This window comes from Triticum dicoccoides, chromosome 3B, assembly GCF_002162155.2.
Source record: "Triticum dicoccoides isolate Atlit2015 ecotype Zavitan chromosome 3B, WEW_v2.0, whole genome shotgun sequence".
Taxonomy (NCBI): Eukaryota; Viridiplantae; Streptophyta; class Magnoliopsida; order Poales; family Poaceae; genus Triticum; species Triticum dicoccoides.
Window position 1 is genome coordinate 526,945,189 of NC_041385.1, and position 18,228 is coordinate 526,963,416.

The 18,228-nt window shown below is 44.1% G+C and overlaps 2 protein-coding genes and 1 pseudogene across 2 annotated transcripts; 1 reads left to right on the forward strand and 2 right to left on the reverse strand.

The window, feature by feature from the left end:
- The first annotated feature begins 6,297 nt into the window (after positions 1–6,297).
- LOC119276903 lies at positions 6,298–8,053 on the forward strand (annotated as a pseudogene).
- A 228-nt stretch (positions 8,054–8,281) lies between these two features.
- Positions 8,282–9,225, reverse strand: LOC119281487. Its single transcript, XM_037561996.1, has 3 exons — positions 8,943–9,225; positions 8,751–8,842; positions 8,282–8,647 (listed from the first exon to the last, which is right to left on the reverse strand). Exons 1-3 carry the CDS (start codon positions 9,215–9,217, stop codon positions 8,559–8,561), a joined length of 456 nt encoding a protein of 151 aa, XP_037417893.1. The 5' UTR covers positions 9,218–9,225; the 3' UTR covers positions 8,282–8,558.
- Positions 9,226–11,816: 2,591 nt separating this feature from the next.
- On the reverse strand, positions 11,817–18,222 carry LOC119276904. The gene is made up of 7 exons (XM_037558073.1): positions 17,515–18,222; positions 16,988–17,227; positions 16,732–16,821; positions 15,973–16,122; positions 15,366–15,490; positions 12,629–12,758; positions 11,817–12,522 (listed from the first exon to the last, which is right to left on the reverse strand). The coding sequence occupies exons 1-7, from the start codon at positions 18,094–18,096 to the stop codon at positions 12,397–12,399; spliced, it is 1,443 nt and encodes a 480-aa protein (XP_037413970.1). The 5' UTR covers positions 18,097–18,222; the 3' UTR covers positions 11,817–12,396.
- Between the last annotated feature and the right edge of the window lie 6 nt (positions 18,223–18,228).

The following is an 18,228-nucleotide window of genomic DNA, read 5'->3' on the forward strand; positions in this document are numbered from 1 at the left end:
GATCTTCACGAAGTAGGCAATCTCCTTGCCCTTACAAACTCCTTGGTTCAACTCCACAGTCTTGTCGGAGGCTCCCAAGTGACACTTAACCAATCTAAGAGACACCACTCTCCAAAAGGTAATAGATGGTGTGTTGATGATGAACTCCTTGCTCTTGTGCTTCAAATGATAGTCTCCCGAACACTCAACTCACTCTCATAGGATTGGATTTGGTGGAAAGCTGATTTGAGTGGGAAGCAACTTGGGGAAGGCTAGAGATCAAGATTCATATGGTAGGAATGGAATATCTTGGTCTCAACACATGAGTAGGTGGCTCTCTCTCAGAAAATGAATGTTGGAAGTGTAGGCACGTTCTAATGGCTTCCCTCACGAATGAGGAGAGGGTGGAGGGGTATATATAGCCTCCACATAAAATCTAACCATTACACACAATATACCAAACTCGGTGGGACCGAATCAGAAAACTCAGTCGAACCGATTCAGTACATAATGTGACTATTAGGCAATTTCGGTGGGACCGACATGTCAACTCGGTGGGACCGATATCATTAGGGTTAGGGCATAATGTAATCTCGGTTGGACCGATTACACAAACTCGGTTGGACCGACTTTGGTAATAAGTTAACCAGAGAGTTGGTCAGGCAAACTCGGTAGGACCGATTCGCTCGTCTCGGTGGGCCCGAAGCGTTACAAAAAGGAAACAGAGAGTTTTCATTGCAGACTCGGTGGAACCAATTGCTCATCTCAACTAGACCGAAACGTTACGAAGGGAAACAGAGAGTTTGCAACCCCATCTCGGTGAGACCGAGATCCTTATCGGTGAGACCGAAGTGACTAGGGTTTCTGGCAGTGGCTATGTCAACTGAACTCGGTGGCGCCGGATGGATCAAATCAGTGGGGCCGAGTTTGACTTTTGGTTTGGGACATATGTGGATATGAGAAAGTGGATGAGGGCTTTGGAGCATATCACTAAGCATTTTGAGAAAGCAAGCCATTAAGCAACACTTCATCCCCTTTTAATAGTATTGGCTTTCCTATAGACTCAATGTGATCTTGGTCACTAAAATAGAAAATGTAGAGTCTTGGACTCTAGAGCTTGAGCCAATATTTTGTCCTTAGCATTTTGAGGGGTCCACAATCCTTATCCATGCCATGCCAATCATTGAACTTTCCTGAAATATTTATCTTGAAATGGCATTAGTTCAATGAGCTATATGTTGTTAATCATTACCAAAACCACCCATGGATAGTTGCACTTTCACCAACTGTTGTGCGGGTCGTTAACAGGCCCAAAGACAAAATGGGCTAGGAATTGGCCCATTTGCCGAATGGGTCGAGGACAGGCCTAAAGTCACAACGGGCTAGAAGTTATCCCAACTGCAGAATTGGCCGAGAAAAGGCCGAAAGATGTTTTGGGCCTTTAATGGGCTGGAACTGACGATGGGCTGCTAACAGTCGGAAAGTAGCTCGGGCCGTAATTGGGGCCAAAGACGTAGTGGGCCGTTAACGGGCTGGAACTGGTGATGGCTTGGAAATTGTCAAATCTAGAATGAACCTTTGATGGGCTGATTCTGTGTAACTCGTATGGACCGTGCTTGTGAATGGGCCTGACTCAAGTAGGCCGCTAATGGGCCGGTCCGCTTATTTTGACAGGCCCGGCCTTTTAACATGAATGGGCCACTGTTGGGCCGAGACATGTGTCAACGTATCATAGGTGCGTCCCGTCCATTCACTAGATGACAACTGCCCGAACGCTGGGCCGACACGTGGATCTGCATGCGTATGGGAATTTTACACGTGGAAAATCCCCATTGGTTCGGGCTGTTAACGGGTTATCGGATCCAAATTGGAACCTGATAGCTTAACGGCGACCCGTTATGATGGATGCCATGTGTCAGTTACCCTTGACGAAAGCACTTCTATGACGCGCGATTTATCGTCATGGAAGTGGACACTTCTGTGATGATAATTTTGGTAATGTCATGGAACACTTCTACGACAGCACATGTATGACTATCTTGATTCTGTCATAAAATCGTCATGGATGTACATGCATGACAGAAAATGTGACCTACTATGACAAACACGTATCATCACGGAAGTGTATTTTTTTGTATTGCAAATCGGTTAAAGAATTATGTTTTGGTCAAAAAGGGTAGAATTGTAAAGTTCCTCCAATCCGTTCCGCGGGAGAATACTCGCCCGTCCCCCACGCACATCATTATGTTTCTGCTCGCGTAGCCACCGCCCTTTCCGCTGTTCCGATTGAACGATCCCGCCACGGCCTCGCTCCAGGCAAGCACCAGCGGTCCCCTCCCTAGTTTTGCTCTTGCCATCAGGGTTCTGGCTCAACGTCAGGAACTGGTAACCGTCCGCTGCGGTGCGCTAAGCCCACCAAAGTATCCCCTGCCCCGCCGCCCACTGCAACGCCTCCCTTCTGACAAGCAGCCGGCAAGGCGAGCACTCCGTCGACACGTACCTTTCCCCTAACACCCCCTCCCCCCTCCCCCCCTGCGTTGCTAGTCAGACCATCGTTGGTTGTCAGAGGAATTTTGGGTGCTCCTGTAGTGTCAATTCATCCTAGACTCTTTGCACAATTAGGGATAAGGATATTTGAGATCAGATAACTGTCATGTTATCGTCCTTCTTGGATGATTTCTTTCTCTTCTTCCCGGTGCAAGGCTCTTTTCCTTTGAGGTTTTGAGAAATGTTCGCAGCTGACCCATAAGATGCTCATTTCTATGCGCTAGGATTGCAATGCAATGGTCAGGGTGAGGAAAAAAATGCATTAAGATAACCATAAAGAGAGTATCAGCAACATTTTTTTCTATAGCTTATCAACTATGTATTAGACATTTTGAAAATTTCGAGTACACAAGTATCTCAAACAACCTTCTGTAGAAAACAACAATTCCAGGAAGCCAATATTCTTTCCTTCTCTTGCAGACATTAGTAAAGACATTGTTTGCTCAAGTACCTATGAGGATAACATCGTCCATCCTAATGGATTTACGACTAGCATGTTGTGCAAATAGCTCAACATCCTTAGCCAGTTGCTCTGCACATTGAAGAATATGTTAATTACACTACCCATAGAGTTTCCAAATATGGAAATCTAACAAGATTCAGAACCATTCTTATTATGCTGAGTGCAAATAAGCAGTCAGTACAGATAGTACAGCAGAATGTTGTAGTTTCAGAGATGCTGCTCTAAAAATCCACGTCCTTAAGTTCTGATACATCTCCTTTGCTGTCACCGTGTAACCAAATTTTTGTGTTTCCCACAAGATTCCCAATCCCGAGCTGGAAATGTGGTCAGCTATTGCTTTCTAGCTGATACAGTGTGCCACTTAAAAGGGTGTGATTCTGGAGTTTGTGGATGGGATTGGGTGATCTTCAGTGCAACTTGATGTCTTATTTCTCACGTGTATTCTACAGCCCACCAAGGTCTGTGAGTCACGTCGGCTAAACATTACGTAAATGCATAAAAGAGTTCTTTGCTTTCTTCAAGAGCACATTTCCAATTCAACTAAATATCTTGAATTGTGTTAGAGGAGCATACAAATTAGATATAAGGATAGTATCTATAGAAGAGATTGTTTTTTAGAGTTTGGTGTATTCTCATCATGAATATTTTGTCTATGCAAAGCTTGTTGTAAGAGAAAAAACCATTAGTATTAGCATAAAATTAGAGATACACGGCTGCTAGTCCGGCGGCATCCACATCGCTCCCACGAGGCCAGTCGTGCACCACAATCGGAGTTCCTCATTGATCAGCAAACATGTCCGAGGAATTTAACTACAAATATGTATTGTAAGTAGTCGGTCACATTACGTAGTGCAGCTGGGAATCCTTAGTCCATAGCAGATTCTAAAATTTGAACTTGTGTCCAAAGTTGCAGCATGATTGAGTTTGCATGGTTCTGCACCTGTAGTTTGTAGGGGATTTTTAAACTGTTTGTGTGATTCATTTTCACATTTAGTACCCTATGGACAAAATTATTTTCCGCATTCAAGATTACTACTTTTGAAATTTGTGTATCATATTAATGGATGTGCTATGATCTTGTGCAGAAGAGTTAGATCTGTCATAATGTGGCCAAGTTCAAATTTGTTTCCCTAGACCTACTTCTGTGTTGGGCCTTGCAATTGGCAAATATAAAAGATGCAGGTCTGAACACTTGTACTGCTCATATCCTGGTCTACAGTTATGATGTTGAGTTATGGTCATTCTTTTTGGTACATGGAGTGAGTCGAATATTCTGATTCCATTTTCTGTATTTTGTTAACCGGCTGCAGAGGGAAGGATGCTACTGGTGAGGAAGTAGTCAAACCTTATACTCTGACTACACTAGATTCTTATATTGGATACTTTGAGCTTGTTTTAAAGGTAATTTATCGTAAAACATTATATTGGATACTTTGAGCTTGTCTATGCAGAGCTTGTTTGAAAAGGACCACTGTTTTGAGATGTACAGTATATGTTCACAGAATTATAAAATTTCTACAGTTCAAATATGCACATATTTGGAGGTTGCATTGCATAAATGTCTATGATGATACTTCTTTCTGAAAAAGAGATTGACATATGTAGTTGAGAAGTGAGGTTACAAGTCTGTGATAAGGAACAACTAGAGTAGAAAAAATTCGGTTGGCCTGGACTTGTACAAGTACTTGAACAAGTAGTACCCAATATGAATCTATAATCTTTTGATATTGTCTATGAACCTGTAATCTGGATTATTGGGTCGGCCTCATGTACCCAATGGATCAATGAGGCCACAAATTTCTGATGAAATGGGCGGGCCATCTTTTTTCTTTCTAGTACTTGTTTAGATCATTTTGAGCACTTTTATTTTTAGATTATTTTTTTATTGCACGGATAATTCAGAAAACAGAATAATCATGGCATCTTACTTTATTAAACTATAAATAATAGAGAGGAAACCACATGTATAATAGTTTGTGCTTACTAAATTCATCAACCACATGTCCCTCAAAAAGAATCCATCAATAAGGTTGATCAAGTCTTATTAACAAACTATTTCCGAGTAACATGAAACCGAAGAACTTTCTTATAACACTAAGTTACTCAACAGGGATATGCATCTCCCCAATAATAAGAGTTTCATATTTCTTTTTTACGATAGGAAGAGGAACACTAAGTTACGGTCTGGCTATATGAAACAAAATGTAGATGTTGGATCTGACTGTGATTCACTCGAAGGGTCTGTGGGGGCTGTTGTACGAGACACAATGGAAAATTCGTTGTTGCAACAAACCAAAAATATAGAGATTTGTTATGACTCCTTCACAGCTGAGGCCATGGCGGTGAGATTGGGCCCGAACCTCGCACGAACGGTGGGTTGCAGCAAGCTTGAGATCAATTCAGATAGCTTGAAAGATGAGAATTCATCATCGGTAGCTAATGCAACATTTGACAATTGTTATTTCATCTCATTTGATTTCAATCATGTGATTTATGATCATTGTAATAGAGAACATAATCAAGTAGCCAACGAACTAGCTAGGATAGCTAAATTTTCTATTTTTGTCTAGATGGATTCCGGATTCCGCATCGAATGCGGTGCTATCCCATCTTGTAAATGATGCAACAATTCTTGTGAGTGAACAAAGGAGAAGTTTGTCGAAAAAAAGTGTGTTGTTGCCGTAGCTCGTGGTTTCGTTTTCTATTGATGGAAAAACCGCGGAAATTCATTTTTGCACATGGGAGCATATGATCCTGCCACCGGTACGAAAAATAATTCAAAATGTCAAAAAGTTCTGAACAAAAATTTGGCTTGTACATGTTGACATTCTATATGTGCACGCCAAATTTGGCGGAAAATCGGCAATTTTGGTGGCATGTGTAAAAAAGACATAAAAATGTCTCGTGAAAAGTCCTTTTAACACTGAGTTTTACCTTTTCATATGCGACACAAAAGTTGTCGATTTTTCACGAAACGACTTTGTGAGCACGTAGAATGTTGAGATGTACGCGTGAAACTTTTTGTCGGAATTTTGTGACATTTCGGTATACTTTTAAAACACATTTTAGAAACCAGGAGCTATATATGCTCATTTTTTTGAGGGAAATATATATGCTCATGGGTGCCAAAACGCCTCTCTCAGTTCGGCCTTTTTTTATGAGATTAAAACGGGCCAAAATGTTTTTCCTTGAGAAATAAACGGGCCAATTTTTTGTTTTGAGGAGATTGAAACCGGGCCATACTTGGACCTGGAGTCCTACACGGATCAGCCTTTAAAGCCTCAAACTCCCTAGTCGATCCACCGCCGCTCCGGCGCAGCAATACCTAGGATCGCACAAATTCACCGGAGATGGCCGCCGCCGCCGTCGGGGACGATCTCCTCCTCGACCGCCTCAGCGATCTCCCGGACATCATCCTGGTGACCATCCTCTCCCGCCTTGACATGGACGAAGCGGCGAGGTGTTCAATCCTCAGCTCTCGCTGGCGCCGCCTCTTCCCATCCACCCTCCTCGATTTCAAGGCCGGCAGTATTCGCCGCGACAGGGCCGTCGAGGCCGTCACCTCCATCCTCGCCGCCCACCCTACCGAGCCCGTGCGCTCATTCAGCACGTACAGGCTCTCCTTCCGCCGCCAGGACGAGGACGCCGTCGACGGCTGGCTCCGGGATCTGGCCAACCGCGGCATAGAAAGACTCGTCCTCTACTTCAACGAGAAGCGGCAGCAGAAGGTCCCGGAATCCCTCTTCGCCTGCGCATCCCTGAAGCGCCTCAAGGTGATTAACGGCACCTTCCCTGACGCCACCGAGGCCGCCGCATCCCTCGCCGTCCTCACCAAGATCGACCTGTCCGACGTCAAGATCTCCGAGGACTCGCTGAACTCCCTGCTCTCGAACTGCAGGGCGCTGGAGCGCCTGAAGATCACTTCCATCAGCAAGTGCGACCGCCTCCATGTCCGGTCTCGGAGCCTCAAGGTCCTGCGCACCAGTGGCGACTTCAAGGAGCTCTTCATTGACGACGCTCCCAACCTGGAGCAGGTGCTCGGCTGCTACCTCAACAGCAGATCGGTCAAAATCGTGATCACGCACGCTCCAAAGCTGGAGTTCTTAGGCTACATCGGCATGAACAACGAGATTGAGTTTGGAAACACCAAGTTCACCAAGTTCAGGGTAAGCTTTTGCTAATGAAGCAACCTGAAATTGACCTTGCAATCGCTTCCTGTAAGTACTTAATTAATAACCATTCTAATTGATGCAAATCCAGGAAAAGAATATTCATGCTCAAGACACTAGCCGTCGACCTGATGCACACGCCGGAAGGGTACATCAACGAACATTACATCAACTGGGTTATGCAGCTGCTCAAGGTGTTCCCTTGCTTGGAGACGATCTACATCAAGGTAAATTGTTCTGACTGGTCACTGAATTGTCTATTATGACTATTATCATATATCTACTCCATGTTGTCCCTTTGCAATGAGGGACCACGCATGTTTTTACCCAAATTCGCATTGGTGGATCCTATTCCTGATTGAATTTTTTGTAACAGTCGGACTCTTGGTCCGAGGCTCGTGACGGCTCCCCGGGGTCGTGGGACGTCCTGACATCCGTTCCTTGCATCGACAACCACCTCGAGAAGGTGGTGTTCGAAGTTTACCGGGGGCAGGAATGGCAGAGGGACATGGCCAAGTTCCTTCACGGGAGGAGCAGGTTCCTCAAGACCATGGAGTTCCACTGCATGGACGATACTTCAAGAGAGGATTATGGCAGGGCTCCTACTGAAGAATGGGTGAGGAAGCAGCAGGAGCTCTTGTGCCTCGACAGCCGGGCCGCGAGAGATGCTCGTTTCCTCTTCTTCAAGAGTCCGTTGGTGGTCAACCATCATGAGTTCAGCCATAACGAGTCGTACCAGAGGGGTTATCATCGTGACATGTATAACCTTTAATAAGGAGTCTGTTATCTGCATAGAGTTGGCACACTTAAGTTACATTCTTTATTGTGGTTTTCTTATAGCGACATTATTGTGAAAATTGAGAATTCAAGATAGGCTGTGTTTCTAGTTGTCAAATTATTGTGGCTGAAGCATAGGGAGTTGTCTAACTTAAAATTTAGGATTGCCTATAGCGCAGTTGCCTGGTATATTTTCTAAGGGTGCGGTCAATTTGGCTCGTCGCGTTCTTCAACCTCAACCCACCATAGCTCCGCCGACTGCCATCGCCGCCTCTCACTCGCTCTAGGCTCGAGTGAGCAGGAATCAGAGGAAAATGCTGAAAAATTGACTGTGATTCAAACAAATCAGATCATCTGGGCTACAGAAAATCTGCATAAAATTGTATACAGGGCCCTCAGATATCATCAGCTTAGACAAGTAGAACTTTCTGAATCATTTGTCACACCCGGTGGTGCTTTATTCATTATTTCCCAAGTACTATTTTGCTATGAACTTGCAAGCGTTTGTTTTTTCAGGGTACATACAGTACAAACTTAACAGTCGGTGCAACAAATCGCCCAGAACTTCATAGTGACATGTTTCAGGTCGTAGTGGTAGCAGGAGTTGGGTAAACATTTGATCTTCAGACATTCTCTTCAAAGAATCGAGGCAAGCGACCGCCGTTGTCCACATAGTACGTCTTGTCCTTGAAGGTTGCAATGCCCTCCTTCCCTGCACGAGTCAAGCAAAAAAAGCTGAGCCACACGCAAAACTGACACCAGCTTTCTGAATGCATCTAACGGGAGAAACTTGGCGGATAATTAGGCGCGCTCACTTGCTAACTGGTCCGCTTGATTACATGTGAGCCTCGCCGCGAACCCGAGACCGCTATAGTGGTAGATCATGGCCTTCTTTGCCTCCTGCGTGCTGTAGAAACAACAAAAATGTCATCGATCATCTAAGAGAAGGACGGATACTATGCGCTGTGGACGCGGAAATGTTGCTTGCCACACAAGTCACAACCAACCTTCCGATGACGGAGGCGAGCAGCCGGACGTCGTAGTCCACGGAGTCAATGTAACCAGTACGGCTGACAAAGACTATGTACACGTCGTAGTCGGAGGCGTGCACGTCGGGGCCGGGGGCCAAGGCCGAGGGCGTGGCGGGGGGTGAGACGAGGAGGACGTCGGGGGTGAGCACGTCCACGACTGGCCGGGCCATGGCGGCGGGCACGGCGGCGGGTGAGGAGAGGATGAAGAGGACGAGGAGAAGGGACACAAAAGTGGAGGGAGCGGTCTCCATCGCTGCGTCCGACGCTGAAGGGAAGGGCTCTGCCTTGCACTTGCACCTCTTGTGATCTGGTTCAGGTGATGTGTGAAGCCTCCGTTGCTTATATATGGCCAAGGGTGATAGACTGATAGCCAGTTACAAATCTCGATTTTACTTTGAGCGTTTACAACTCGTTAATGAAAGCACTGAAACTTAGCTTATTACTTCAGGGAGTTACGGGACGCACTTTTAACTCAGGTTAAGGCTGGTCGTAGTGGAGAGTAACTTAGACTAGTAACATACATATGTTACTAGTCTATGTTACTACCTTCATAGTGGGTAGTGTCATAGGTGTGGTAACATAGTTGCTTTCATTTATTACTTTGTAGACTCATTATGCATTGGAAACCGCTATGTGATGGTAACATATTATGTTACTCTATTTGCCTATCTCCTCATTAACTACTTGCCACATCACCAATTTTGCTTATGTGGCATCTATGTTACTACCTATGTTACTCCCACTATGACCAGCCTAATAACGTCGCAGAGATGTCTTTTGGGTGCATAAAGCATCTCCTTTCAGAGTTATTATCATCGCAAGACGTTTGGCCTCGTATAACACGCACATCTTCTCTTTCAAGGATTTTCGGCTATGTTGCAAAATGCTGAAAATTGTGGTAGGCTAAAAGGAACCCAAATCTGCAACTAGGGATGAAAATGGCGCGGAAATGGACGGAACTGGGTGCTACCATATTTATTTTCATATTTTTTTGCAGAAGCAAACCGAATACAAAAACCGCGGAAACGAATACGGAAACAAATACTACCGGAAACAGACACAGAGTGAATACAGATCAGACATGGAAACAAAACGGTTTGTTGACCAGAACTTAAAACCTCCTTGAATCATAGAAAAATATAGATAAAAAATAAATAAATTTATGGAATTGTTAACATGACTACAAAAATAATATGGTTGTGCTAGCAACATAGGATAGTATTGTAGTAGTACATGACAATCCCGTATAGGGTCTAGTTGAGTACGTGTGTGGTAGTAAAAGTTGGCCCTCAAATAATCTATTTTGCTCATTCTACTCATTGTGTCATTGTGTGTTCTTTGGTACTCCCTCCGTCTAGGTGTGTAAGTCATCTTACGAAAACCAAATAATCCCAAAACACTTAGATGTGGTGCATTAAATTCTACATCGTTTCTTGTTTCTTGACATATCAACCAATAAGAGATGTGGGGTGTACATGCTTTTAATGACTTGAGACTACCAAACACGACATGCAGTGGTTAGTTCATTGTATGCAATGTTATTAATTAGCAAATGAACATTAAGTTCTCTCGTTTTTTCCTCCTCCTTGGTCACGGTGCACAACCTAAGATGACTTACTCATCTAGACGGAGGGAGTAGTTGGGATACCTATAATAGAAACAGAAATTCCATATTTACGGAAACGGAAAGTTCCATTTCACGCATGTTCCACCGGAAAACACCGTTCCTTTTTTGTTTTCATTTCCGTATAAAAAGTCCATTTCCGTTTCCGTTTTGCAAATTTCCATTTCCATTTTCATATTTCCTCTCCGTTTCCATTTTTCATCCGAAAAAGCAGAAACTTTTCACTCCATTTTCATTCCTATCTGCAATGCACCCCCGAGTGTACCATCTAATCTTTGCCGATGACTCGCTCCTGCTGCGAGGAGCAAACGCAAAAACTGCGGCCAAACTTCAGCAAGAGATTCTCACCAAAGGCTGGAAAAAGGATTAAAACATAAAGGCAGCAGCATAAGCCATCCCTTTATATGTTACTTTAGAGACTTGTATTCTTCCAAATTTCCAATCTAGCCATGTTGGCAAGCGAGGCACGAAAAGTACACATAATCCTTACTCTTTATGTACTCGAGTCCTTTCAGAATATTTTCCAAACAAATAATGGAAGCTTATTTGTGCCAAGGGACATCACTAGAAGAGCCACCTCCCGAAAGGGTATCAACCTTGTCACTCGAGTGATCTAATTGATAGATCGTTTTCTGAAAAGTAAATCTAAAAGAGCCATATGGAGGGCAACACTACTGGTAGATTGTCGGCTGAAATTAGTTGAATGCCTGATTTTACAAACAGGGAGATAATGGTATGACCGCGGAGCTAGACGGGGATGTTTGGGAGAGCCAAAAAGATGAAGCACCAATTTTCAGGGCCAAATATACCCTATTTTTTGAATCTCATCCATCCCCTAAAAAAATTCTTCACAAACTAGTCAAAGCTGGGGATGGTGTGGCATCTATTTTAAAACGGAGGAGTACATACTAACTGAAATGAGTAAATAAACACACTAAAACATGTTCGTGTACATCCGATTTAGAGAAAGTTGGAACATCTTATATTTGTAACACAGGGAGTACGTAACTTGTAAACGGGCTAGTAATATTTCAGGACATTGCGTATGGTGCAAAGTATGCAGCGGGAAAGCTACCAAGTCATGTAGAACACCTTGTAGCTGGCACCACATACCGCTTTCAAGTTAAACGTAATACGTTGTGCTCCACCCGCTAATTTTAGTACACTTATAAGAGACTTGACTTCTCAAAGTTCAATATCCGACAGTGCGATGGTCAGATGGCATATAACTAGGCAAGGCAGAACAGATTTGTCAGTTCCGCCAGACAAAGTATACGCCAAGTCTTTACTGAGTGTTACATGTAGAGGAATACAAGAGTGCAGGGGAAAAAATAAGCACGCCAATTCATCCACCCAAGTTCACCTTTGTCACAAAATAAGCACCGATCAACAGCGGTGGAGACAAAAATCCAGCGTAGGTCACAAAATTGGCAGTCGATCCAGCACAAACAACTATCCAATTTGCCAATCTTCTTTGCATGACACATAAGCAGTCCACAATCATTTCCTTTGCCACCTTACAAACGGCGAACTAGGCTTGAGCTTATTTTATCTCTACTTCCCTTAGGAAGTGCTTGAACTCGTGATTGCTTCACCAGTCTCTTCGGGAAATACGGTCGTCACTGTCTACATATGTAATAGACCGGTTGATTTGCTAAGTCAAGACCTATGGCCACAAGAACAAGCTGCATCTCACTTCCGCATACATGTAACAGGCCGGGCCGATGCACTATCCCAGCAGGGGTGGAACATCAAGATTAGTGGTGGTGTTATGTACAATGGTATGTACAACTCCTGCGCAGGACTTCAAATCTCGAAACCGCCATTTAACTGCACAGATAAAGACGGCCTTCCAATGTTATTTAGAGGTGTTTCCAACGTGACTACTACTCCAGAACTGCCCACTTGACCATTCCACTTTGACCGCCCAATCTGCCATATATAGGTACATTTAGCCAATGTATAATTATAGTTACAGCCAAACTGTGGTATTAGAAAAGAATCGAGCAGATGCCTTGTTTCAATGAGGAAAACTTACAGAAAGAGCAGTAAAAGCTGACGGATTTCTTGAGCAGGATAAACCACACATCACATTTAGTTCCTCTTTTAATGAATGGATGACCTCTGCTCGTACCCCGGGATCACTTCCTCCAAATGTAGGGCATACACTGTAGAGTAAAATGCCATGAAGAGTGTTAAAACAAAAACAGAAATACAAGGATGGACAAAACTAAACTAACAACACATCACAGAGGATTTTTTTAGTCTAACAACACAAGAGGATATAAGGACGCGTTTGGTTGTAGGGCTATCCTCTTAGGGACAGGGATAGCCTCTTTTTACAGTGGATACCACCCGTTTGGATCTGTGTCAAGGAAGGACAAAGGCAGCCAGATGCTTGGAATATTCGTGAAAAACGGGGTTGCGGCCAGCCGCGAAAAAGTGGCGGACAGCGGTAACCACCCCGCGCGCGCGTCCCTCCGCTGATGCGCGAATCGTTTTTTCCGCCTGCTCACTCCCACTCACCCCCATGAACAGGTGAAACCCTCTCTTTTTTTTCCATCGCTCGTCTCTCTCGTGTGCAGCGGCGGCGGCGGCGCATCTAGCAGAGAGGCCACGAGAGGTGAGTTCGTTGGTTCTCTACTCGGCCCTCCCTCCTCCTACGCGTCCGCCTCTCCAGCAATCGCGTGTGGCGGCCGGCCGGCTGGGATCTGAGCCGGCGGCATGACTGGATCTGGAGGTGGCCGGCGGCGCCACTAGATCTCGAGGAGGCCGGCAGCTGGGGGCTTGAGGTGGCGTGCGTGGCCGGAGATTGAGGGTTGGACGGCGGCTGTATGCATGTCTGGTGCATGCATGAGAAAGGCTGCTTGTGGTCTTGAGTTCGGCTTGTAGCATGTTACTGGATGCGTGAGCATGCATTTGTGCTCCATGCTAATTATTATTCTTTGTCGATTGCAGGTGATTTGAAGCCATAAATCATATTCTCTTCTTTGTAAGCAGTCCGTAGCAGAGTACTGCGAGTATAGCTTGGAGCAGAGCACCTTCAATCTGAGGTTATTTGGCCCATAAATCCTATTCTCTTCTTAAATAAGATGCCATTATTTTGTAGATAGATACATAACTATACTCTATGCAATGTGGAACTGTCAGTACTAGAACCTAAATCTTCTGCTACAAATAAAATGGTTGAGGATAGCAAATAAAATGCCATAGTTAAACATCTTTTAGTTCCAAATAAATCATTATTTTGTACATAGATGGTGTGCAATTGAATTATTTTTGTTCACATGTTGAAGTGTCATGTGATTACTAGAACCTAAATCTGCTTGCTGCAATTTTTTCCTTATGCTCAAATACTTGCTGTAGTTAGTATCTCAATGTCCAAAGGCTTGCTGAAATTCTCTTTATGTGAAAGTACTTGCCGTAATGGGTTTCATAATGTCAAATGCTTGCTGTAATTTTTTCTTTAAGCTCAAACACTTGTTATAACTATTGTCTCAATGTCCAAACACTTGCTGAATTTCTTTCTTTATGTGATTATTGCTGGAGGAAGCATGGCCACAGGGCAATATGCAAAATGCTCAAATGACCCTCTTGGTATAGAAGTGATTAATCTTGAAGAAGACATAGCCAAGAAACCCCCGCTTGAAGAGCCCAAACCAAAAAAAGCAATAGATGGACTTTGGGAGAACAAGAAAGTACTCCCAGATTTTAGTTTGGATTTCCTTGCTCTTTACTATGGTCTTTGGGAGAACATGAATGATGGTGATTGCATATGTGATGATTAACTTGTACTTTTGATGACAACCAAGAGAATTACTATGGGTTGTATAACTATTAGGTTTTAGTACTCTATCTCTATGCACTGTTGAACTATGAGTTGTATGCACTTGGTTAAATGTCAAATGCTGAACTATTATATGTGGCAGAGTTCAAATTAGTTTGTACTATTGTGTTGGTATGTTGTGGTATAGTTATTTTTTTGAAATTATTACTTCACATATCATATATGTCACTATGGGGGTAATCTGACCACCTCAGTGAAAAGGGTTACCACAACCCTTATCCATCATTTATCCCTCAAACCAAACACTCCAGGGCTATCCTCAACCATGTTCTGTCCTTCAAACCAAACAAAAGACGGGTTAACCTCACCCACCCAACCAAACACAAAAAAGGGCTATCCCTGGCCAGGTGGTTGGGGATACCCACAACCACCCTAGCTTGTCCCTCAAACCAAACACATCCTAAGTTGATCAATGGCATCTGCTTAGCAGTCTCTTGGAGGGTAACGTTAAGAAAAACAGCACTGTCCACCCAGAGGCCCATAGTTTTAGTACTAAAATGAGCCAGCAATGCAAAAGCAAACATTTAACAAAATCCCTTAAAAGCCGATACCATCCAGCATCGAAAAAAATTCTCATGTTCCACAAGATTAATGCATACAAAAAAGAAGCAGCACATCATTATTCTATGTAGTGAGAAAAATAACAATAGAAGATTACGGTCTATCAGCAGTTCAAAACTTTGATCATTAGCACTGGAAGAGTCTGATCTATCCTAGCTATTCATTTATCAAAAAGGAATGCAATGCTGCATTAAAAAAAATTTAGCTGCAACGAAGTGTTCTTTTAGAATCATATCAACACATCTAAGATAGTAGCGAACATTGCAAAACAATTGTCATTCACATTCTACTCATTTGATCATATAATATAGGGCAAGATGTAACAACAGAAGGCTCCAAAATTACCCAAATGCTTTCAATGAATTACCTGACTTGTATGCTGGGCCTCACCATAAGACCAGATCTTTTATATGCTAAGGCTTGAGTAACTCCAAGTGAAAGAGATTTGTCAGGCCATTGAAACATAGGAGTGAACCTTGTGCCTCGCTTGTTCTTGAATAAGGAAGAAAAAAATAAGAGTAAGGTTGAAGGTTACCAAATGCAATGCAAGAGAATCAAGAGAGAGACACTTTGGTTCTTAAGAACATGAAAAGATCACTGTAACAGAATAGATCATAAATATTTGTTCTTGTGTCACAAGAAATGAAAGATAGGACGAATACGGTAATGTGCAAATTTATGTGCAGCTCCCTGTATGATAAAATGTCACCAGACCACATCTGCCATGGATAGTGTTTTTGCAAACAAATCACTGTATTATCAATTAATTATTACAGCAGAATTCAATCAGACACTGGTAAAATGCTTAGAATTTATAACTTTGCTCTACATATGACTAGCAGAAATTTATTTTCAGAAATGGCAGCAGAAATGCGATCTTCAAGGAGAAGCTCACACCCCATGGGCATTAACTTCCAGAAAGCAGTACATTTTGATGATACAAATGACCTTAAGGGAACTAAGGAAACGCTAACCTTGCAAGAGAAGCTCATTCTTGTTTCTCCTGGGAATTTCCCATGAGCTTGAAGCAACCCACCGAACAACGGAACAAAACCACTCGCTGTTATCCCTTCTCCAGCAACGTACGTTACTTGCCCATTAGGGAACTGTAGATCCATAAAGGACTGTAACAAAAAGATGTCATTCTATTAGATAAAAACTAACTTATAACAATAAATATCCCAACTAAGTTACACCTGTTAATAATTTTAAAAGCATGGTTAGCATTGTGAATGGCGTAGATATTTTATACTCCCTCCTTACCTAAATATAAGTCTTTGTAGAGATTCCACTATGGACTACATACGAAGCAAAATGAGTGAATCTACACTCTAAAATGCATCTATATACATCCGTATGTGGTCCATAGTAGAATCTCTACAAAGACTTATATTTAGGAAAGGAGGGAGTAGAATGCAAGACTCCTCGCCAATTCTACTGGCCAGTGAAAAATACTGGCACACTAGTTGTGCAGAACTATTACTAACTGGTTATCAGATGGAATAAAGATCCAAAGAAGTCAACTGGACAGGCTTTTCTAGCAAATAACAAGGAGATGTGCAATCCCCACTAACCAAAGAACCATGGCAGCACATATGATTCATCCCGCTACTATAATGCAAAGAAAGCACATCGGAAAGCCCAAACAGTGCCGATTTCCAACTCAACACATCACAGCATATGAGAAAACTGTAGTATGCAGAAACTTCAATGAACAACACGCTCATACTTACGCAAGCTACTGGGTTAAGACACATCATCGACATCATCAGCCATCTTCTCTGTTTCGACCAAATAGCTGGACAGAGGGAATGCACTCCATTCTGCATATCAAACAACCACTTTTCAGTAAAAGATCCAGGATATATAATACGGCGTAGCATATAAGAAAACAAAGAGAACATGAATTTCCATAAAACAAAAGCATGTACCGAATAATGAATGAATGGGTTTAACATATAGGGAGAAGCCAACATAAAGGATATGTACCTTGCGATCATAGCCATACCACAGCAGATGTTGCTTTGACAGATGAACAGGCAATAGGAGTGTAGAGTCACGAACAAATAGTAAAGGCCCCAGCTGAACAAGGTAAAGGGGCGAAGTATCGTTTCCAGAAGTTGAACCGCTGCGTGATGCCTCTAGCCTCCACAGGTCTCCACGTGCAACAACAGAACTCTCAATATCATTGTTCCTGGTGTTGTATGTCGCTGACATATTTACGGTACCCTGAACGTTCATCAAGAGAAGAGCAAAGTATTATGTTGTGTCATGCCTGTAAAGACGACTTGGCTCTAAACAAGCAGAGGGATAATAAGATTCACATAATCCCCACACTTCGAGTTAATCAAAATTCTAAGGTTTAGCTTACATATTCTAGTCACTTCGGGGATAATAAGAATGTGATTCTAATATTTTAGTACTTTCAATGGGAGTAAAGCCTGAATTAAGGCTGTGAGACGCAAACATACTCGAACCCACAATAGAACTAGGAGTAGGAAGTAGTTGAATCGTACCTTGGACTTCTTAAAGTTTCCGAGGGTTCCGATTTCGCAGCCATATCCGTCATCGTCTTCATCAAGGTCGTCCCCGTTTCTAACACCACTGACAGTCGACGCGGCAGCGCTTCCAGTGGCCGCGGCCGCAGCGGCGGCGGCCGCCTCGAGAGGGCATCTATCGACGGCCCTCTCCGAGGAGAGGCCGACGGCCCCGTCCGCAGAAGGCGTCGGCTGCAGCTTTCGGCGGCGGATCTGGGCGCCCCGGAAGGGCACGGGCAGCTGGCGCACGGCGTGCTGCACGGCCCCGCCGACGGATGTGCCAATCTCGACGCCGGCCTGGCCGAGCCTGCCGCCGATGTCGATGACGGAGGCGACGGCGGCGGTGGGGAAGAAGTCCTTGCCGGCGCCGGCGGCGCCCCGCGCGGCGCCGAAGGGCACGACGGGGAGGTCGATCTCGAAGGGCATGAGCTTGTGCGATACGGGCGGCCACGGGAACTGCGGCGGCGCCTGAAGCAGGCCCGTGAAGCCCTGCGCGAGGCGGTCGGCGATGTCCTGGCCGTGGCGCTGCACCCCCTCCCACGCCTCGAAAGAGATCTCCATGCGCGCGCGAGGCCTCGGGGGGGATCCCCTCGGAGCGCAGATTCTGCGCGCGATCGAAGTGGATGGAATCGGAGAGGCGAGGGCGGAGGCGGGGGCGGATGGAGGGGGGAATCGAATGGGGAAAGGAGGAGG

Excerpts from the sequence above, each read along its gene's own strand:
- LOC119281487 (XM_037561996.1), bottom strand. The coding sequence starts at position 9,217 with ATGGAGACCGCTCCCTCCACTTTTGTGTCCCTTCTCCTCGTCCTCTTC. Across the intron at positions 8,843-8,942 it reads CTCGCCTCCGTCATCGGAAG|CACGCAGGAGGCAAAGAAGG; the intron begins GTTGGTTGTGAC and ends TTGTTTCTACAG. Across the intron at positions 8,648-8,750 it reads TCAAGCGGACCAGTTAGCAA|GGAAGGAGGGCATTGCAACC; the intron begins GTGAGCGCGCCT and ends TGACTCGTGCAG.
- LOC119276904 (XM_037558073.1), bottom strand. The coding sequence starts at position 18,096 with ATGGAGATCTCTTTCGAGGCGTGGGAGGGGGTGCAGCGCCACGGCCAG. Across the intron at positions 17,228-17,514 it reads GAAACTTTAAGAAGTCCAAG|GGTACCGTAAATATGTCAGC; the intron begins GTACGATTCAAC and ends ATGAACGTTCAG. Across the intron at positions 16,822-16,987 it reads GGTATGGCTATGATCGCAAG|AATGGAGTGCATTCCCTCTG; the intron begins GTACATATCCTT and ends TTTGATATGCAG.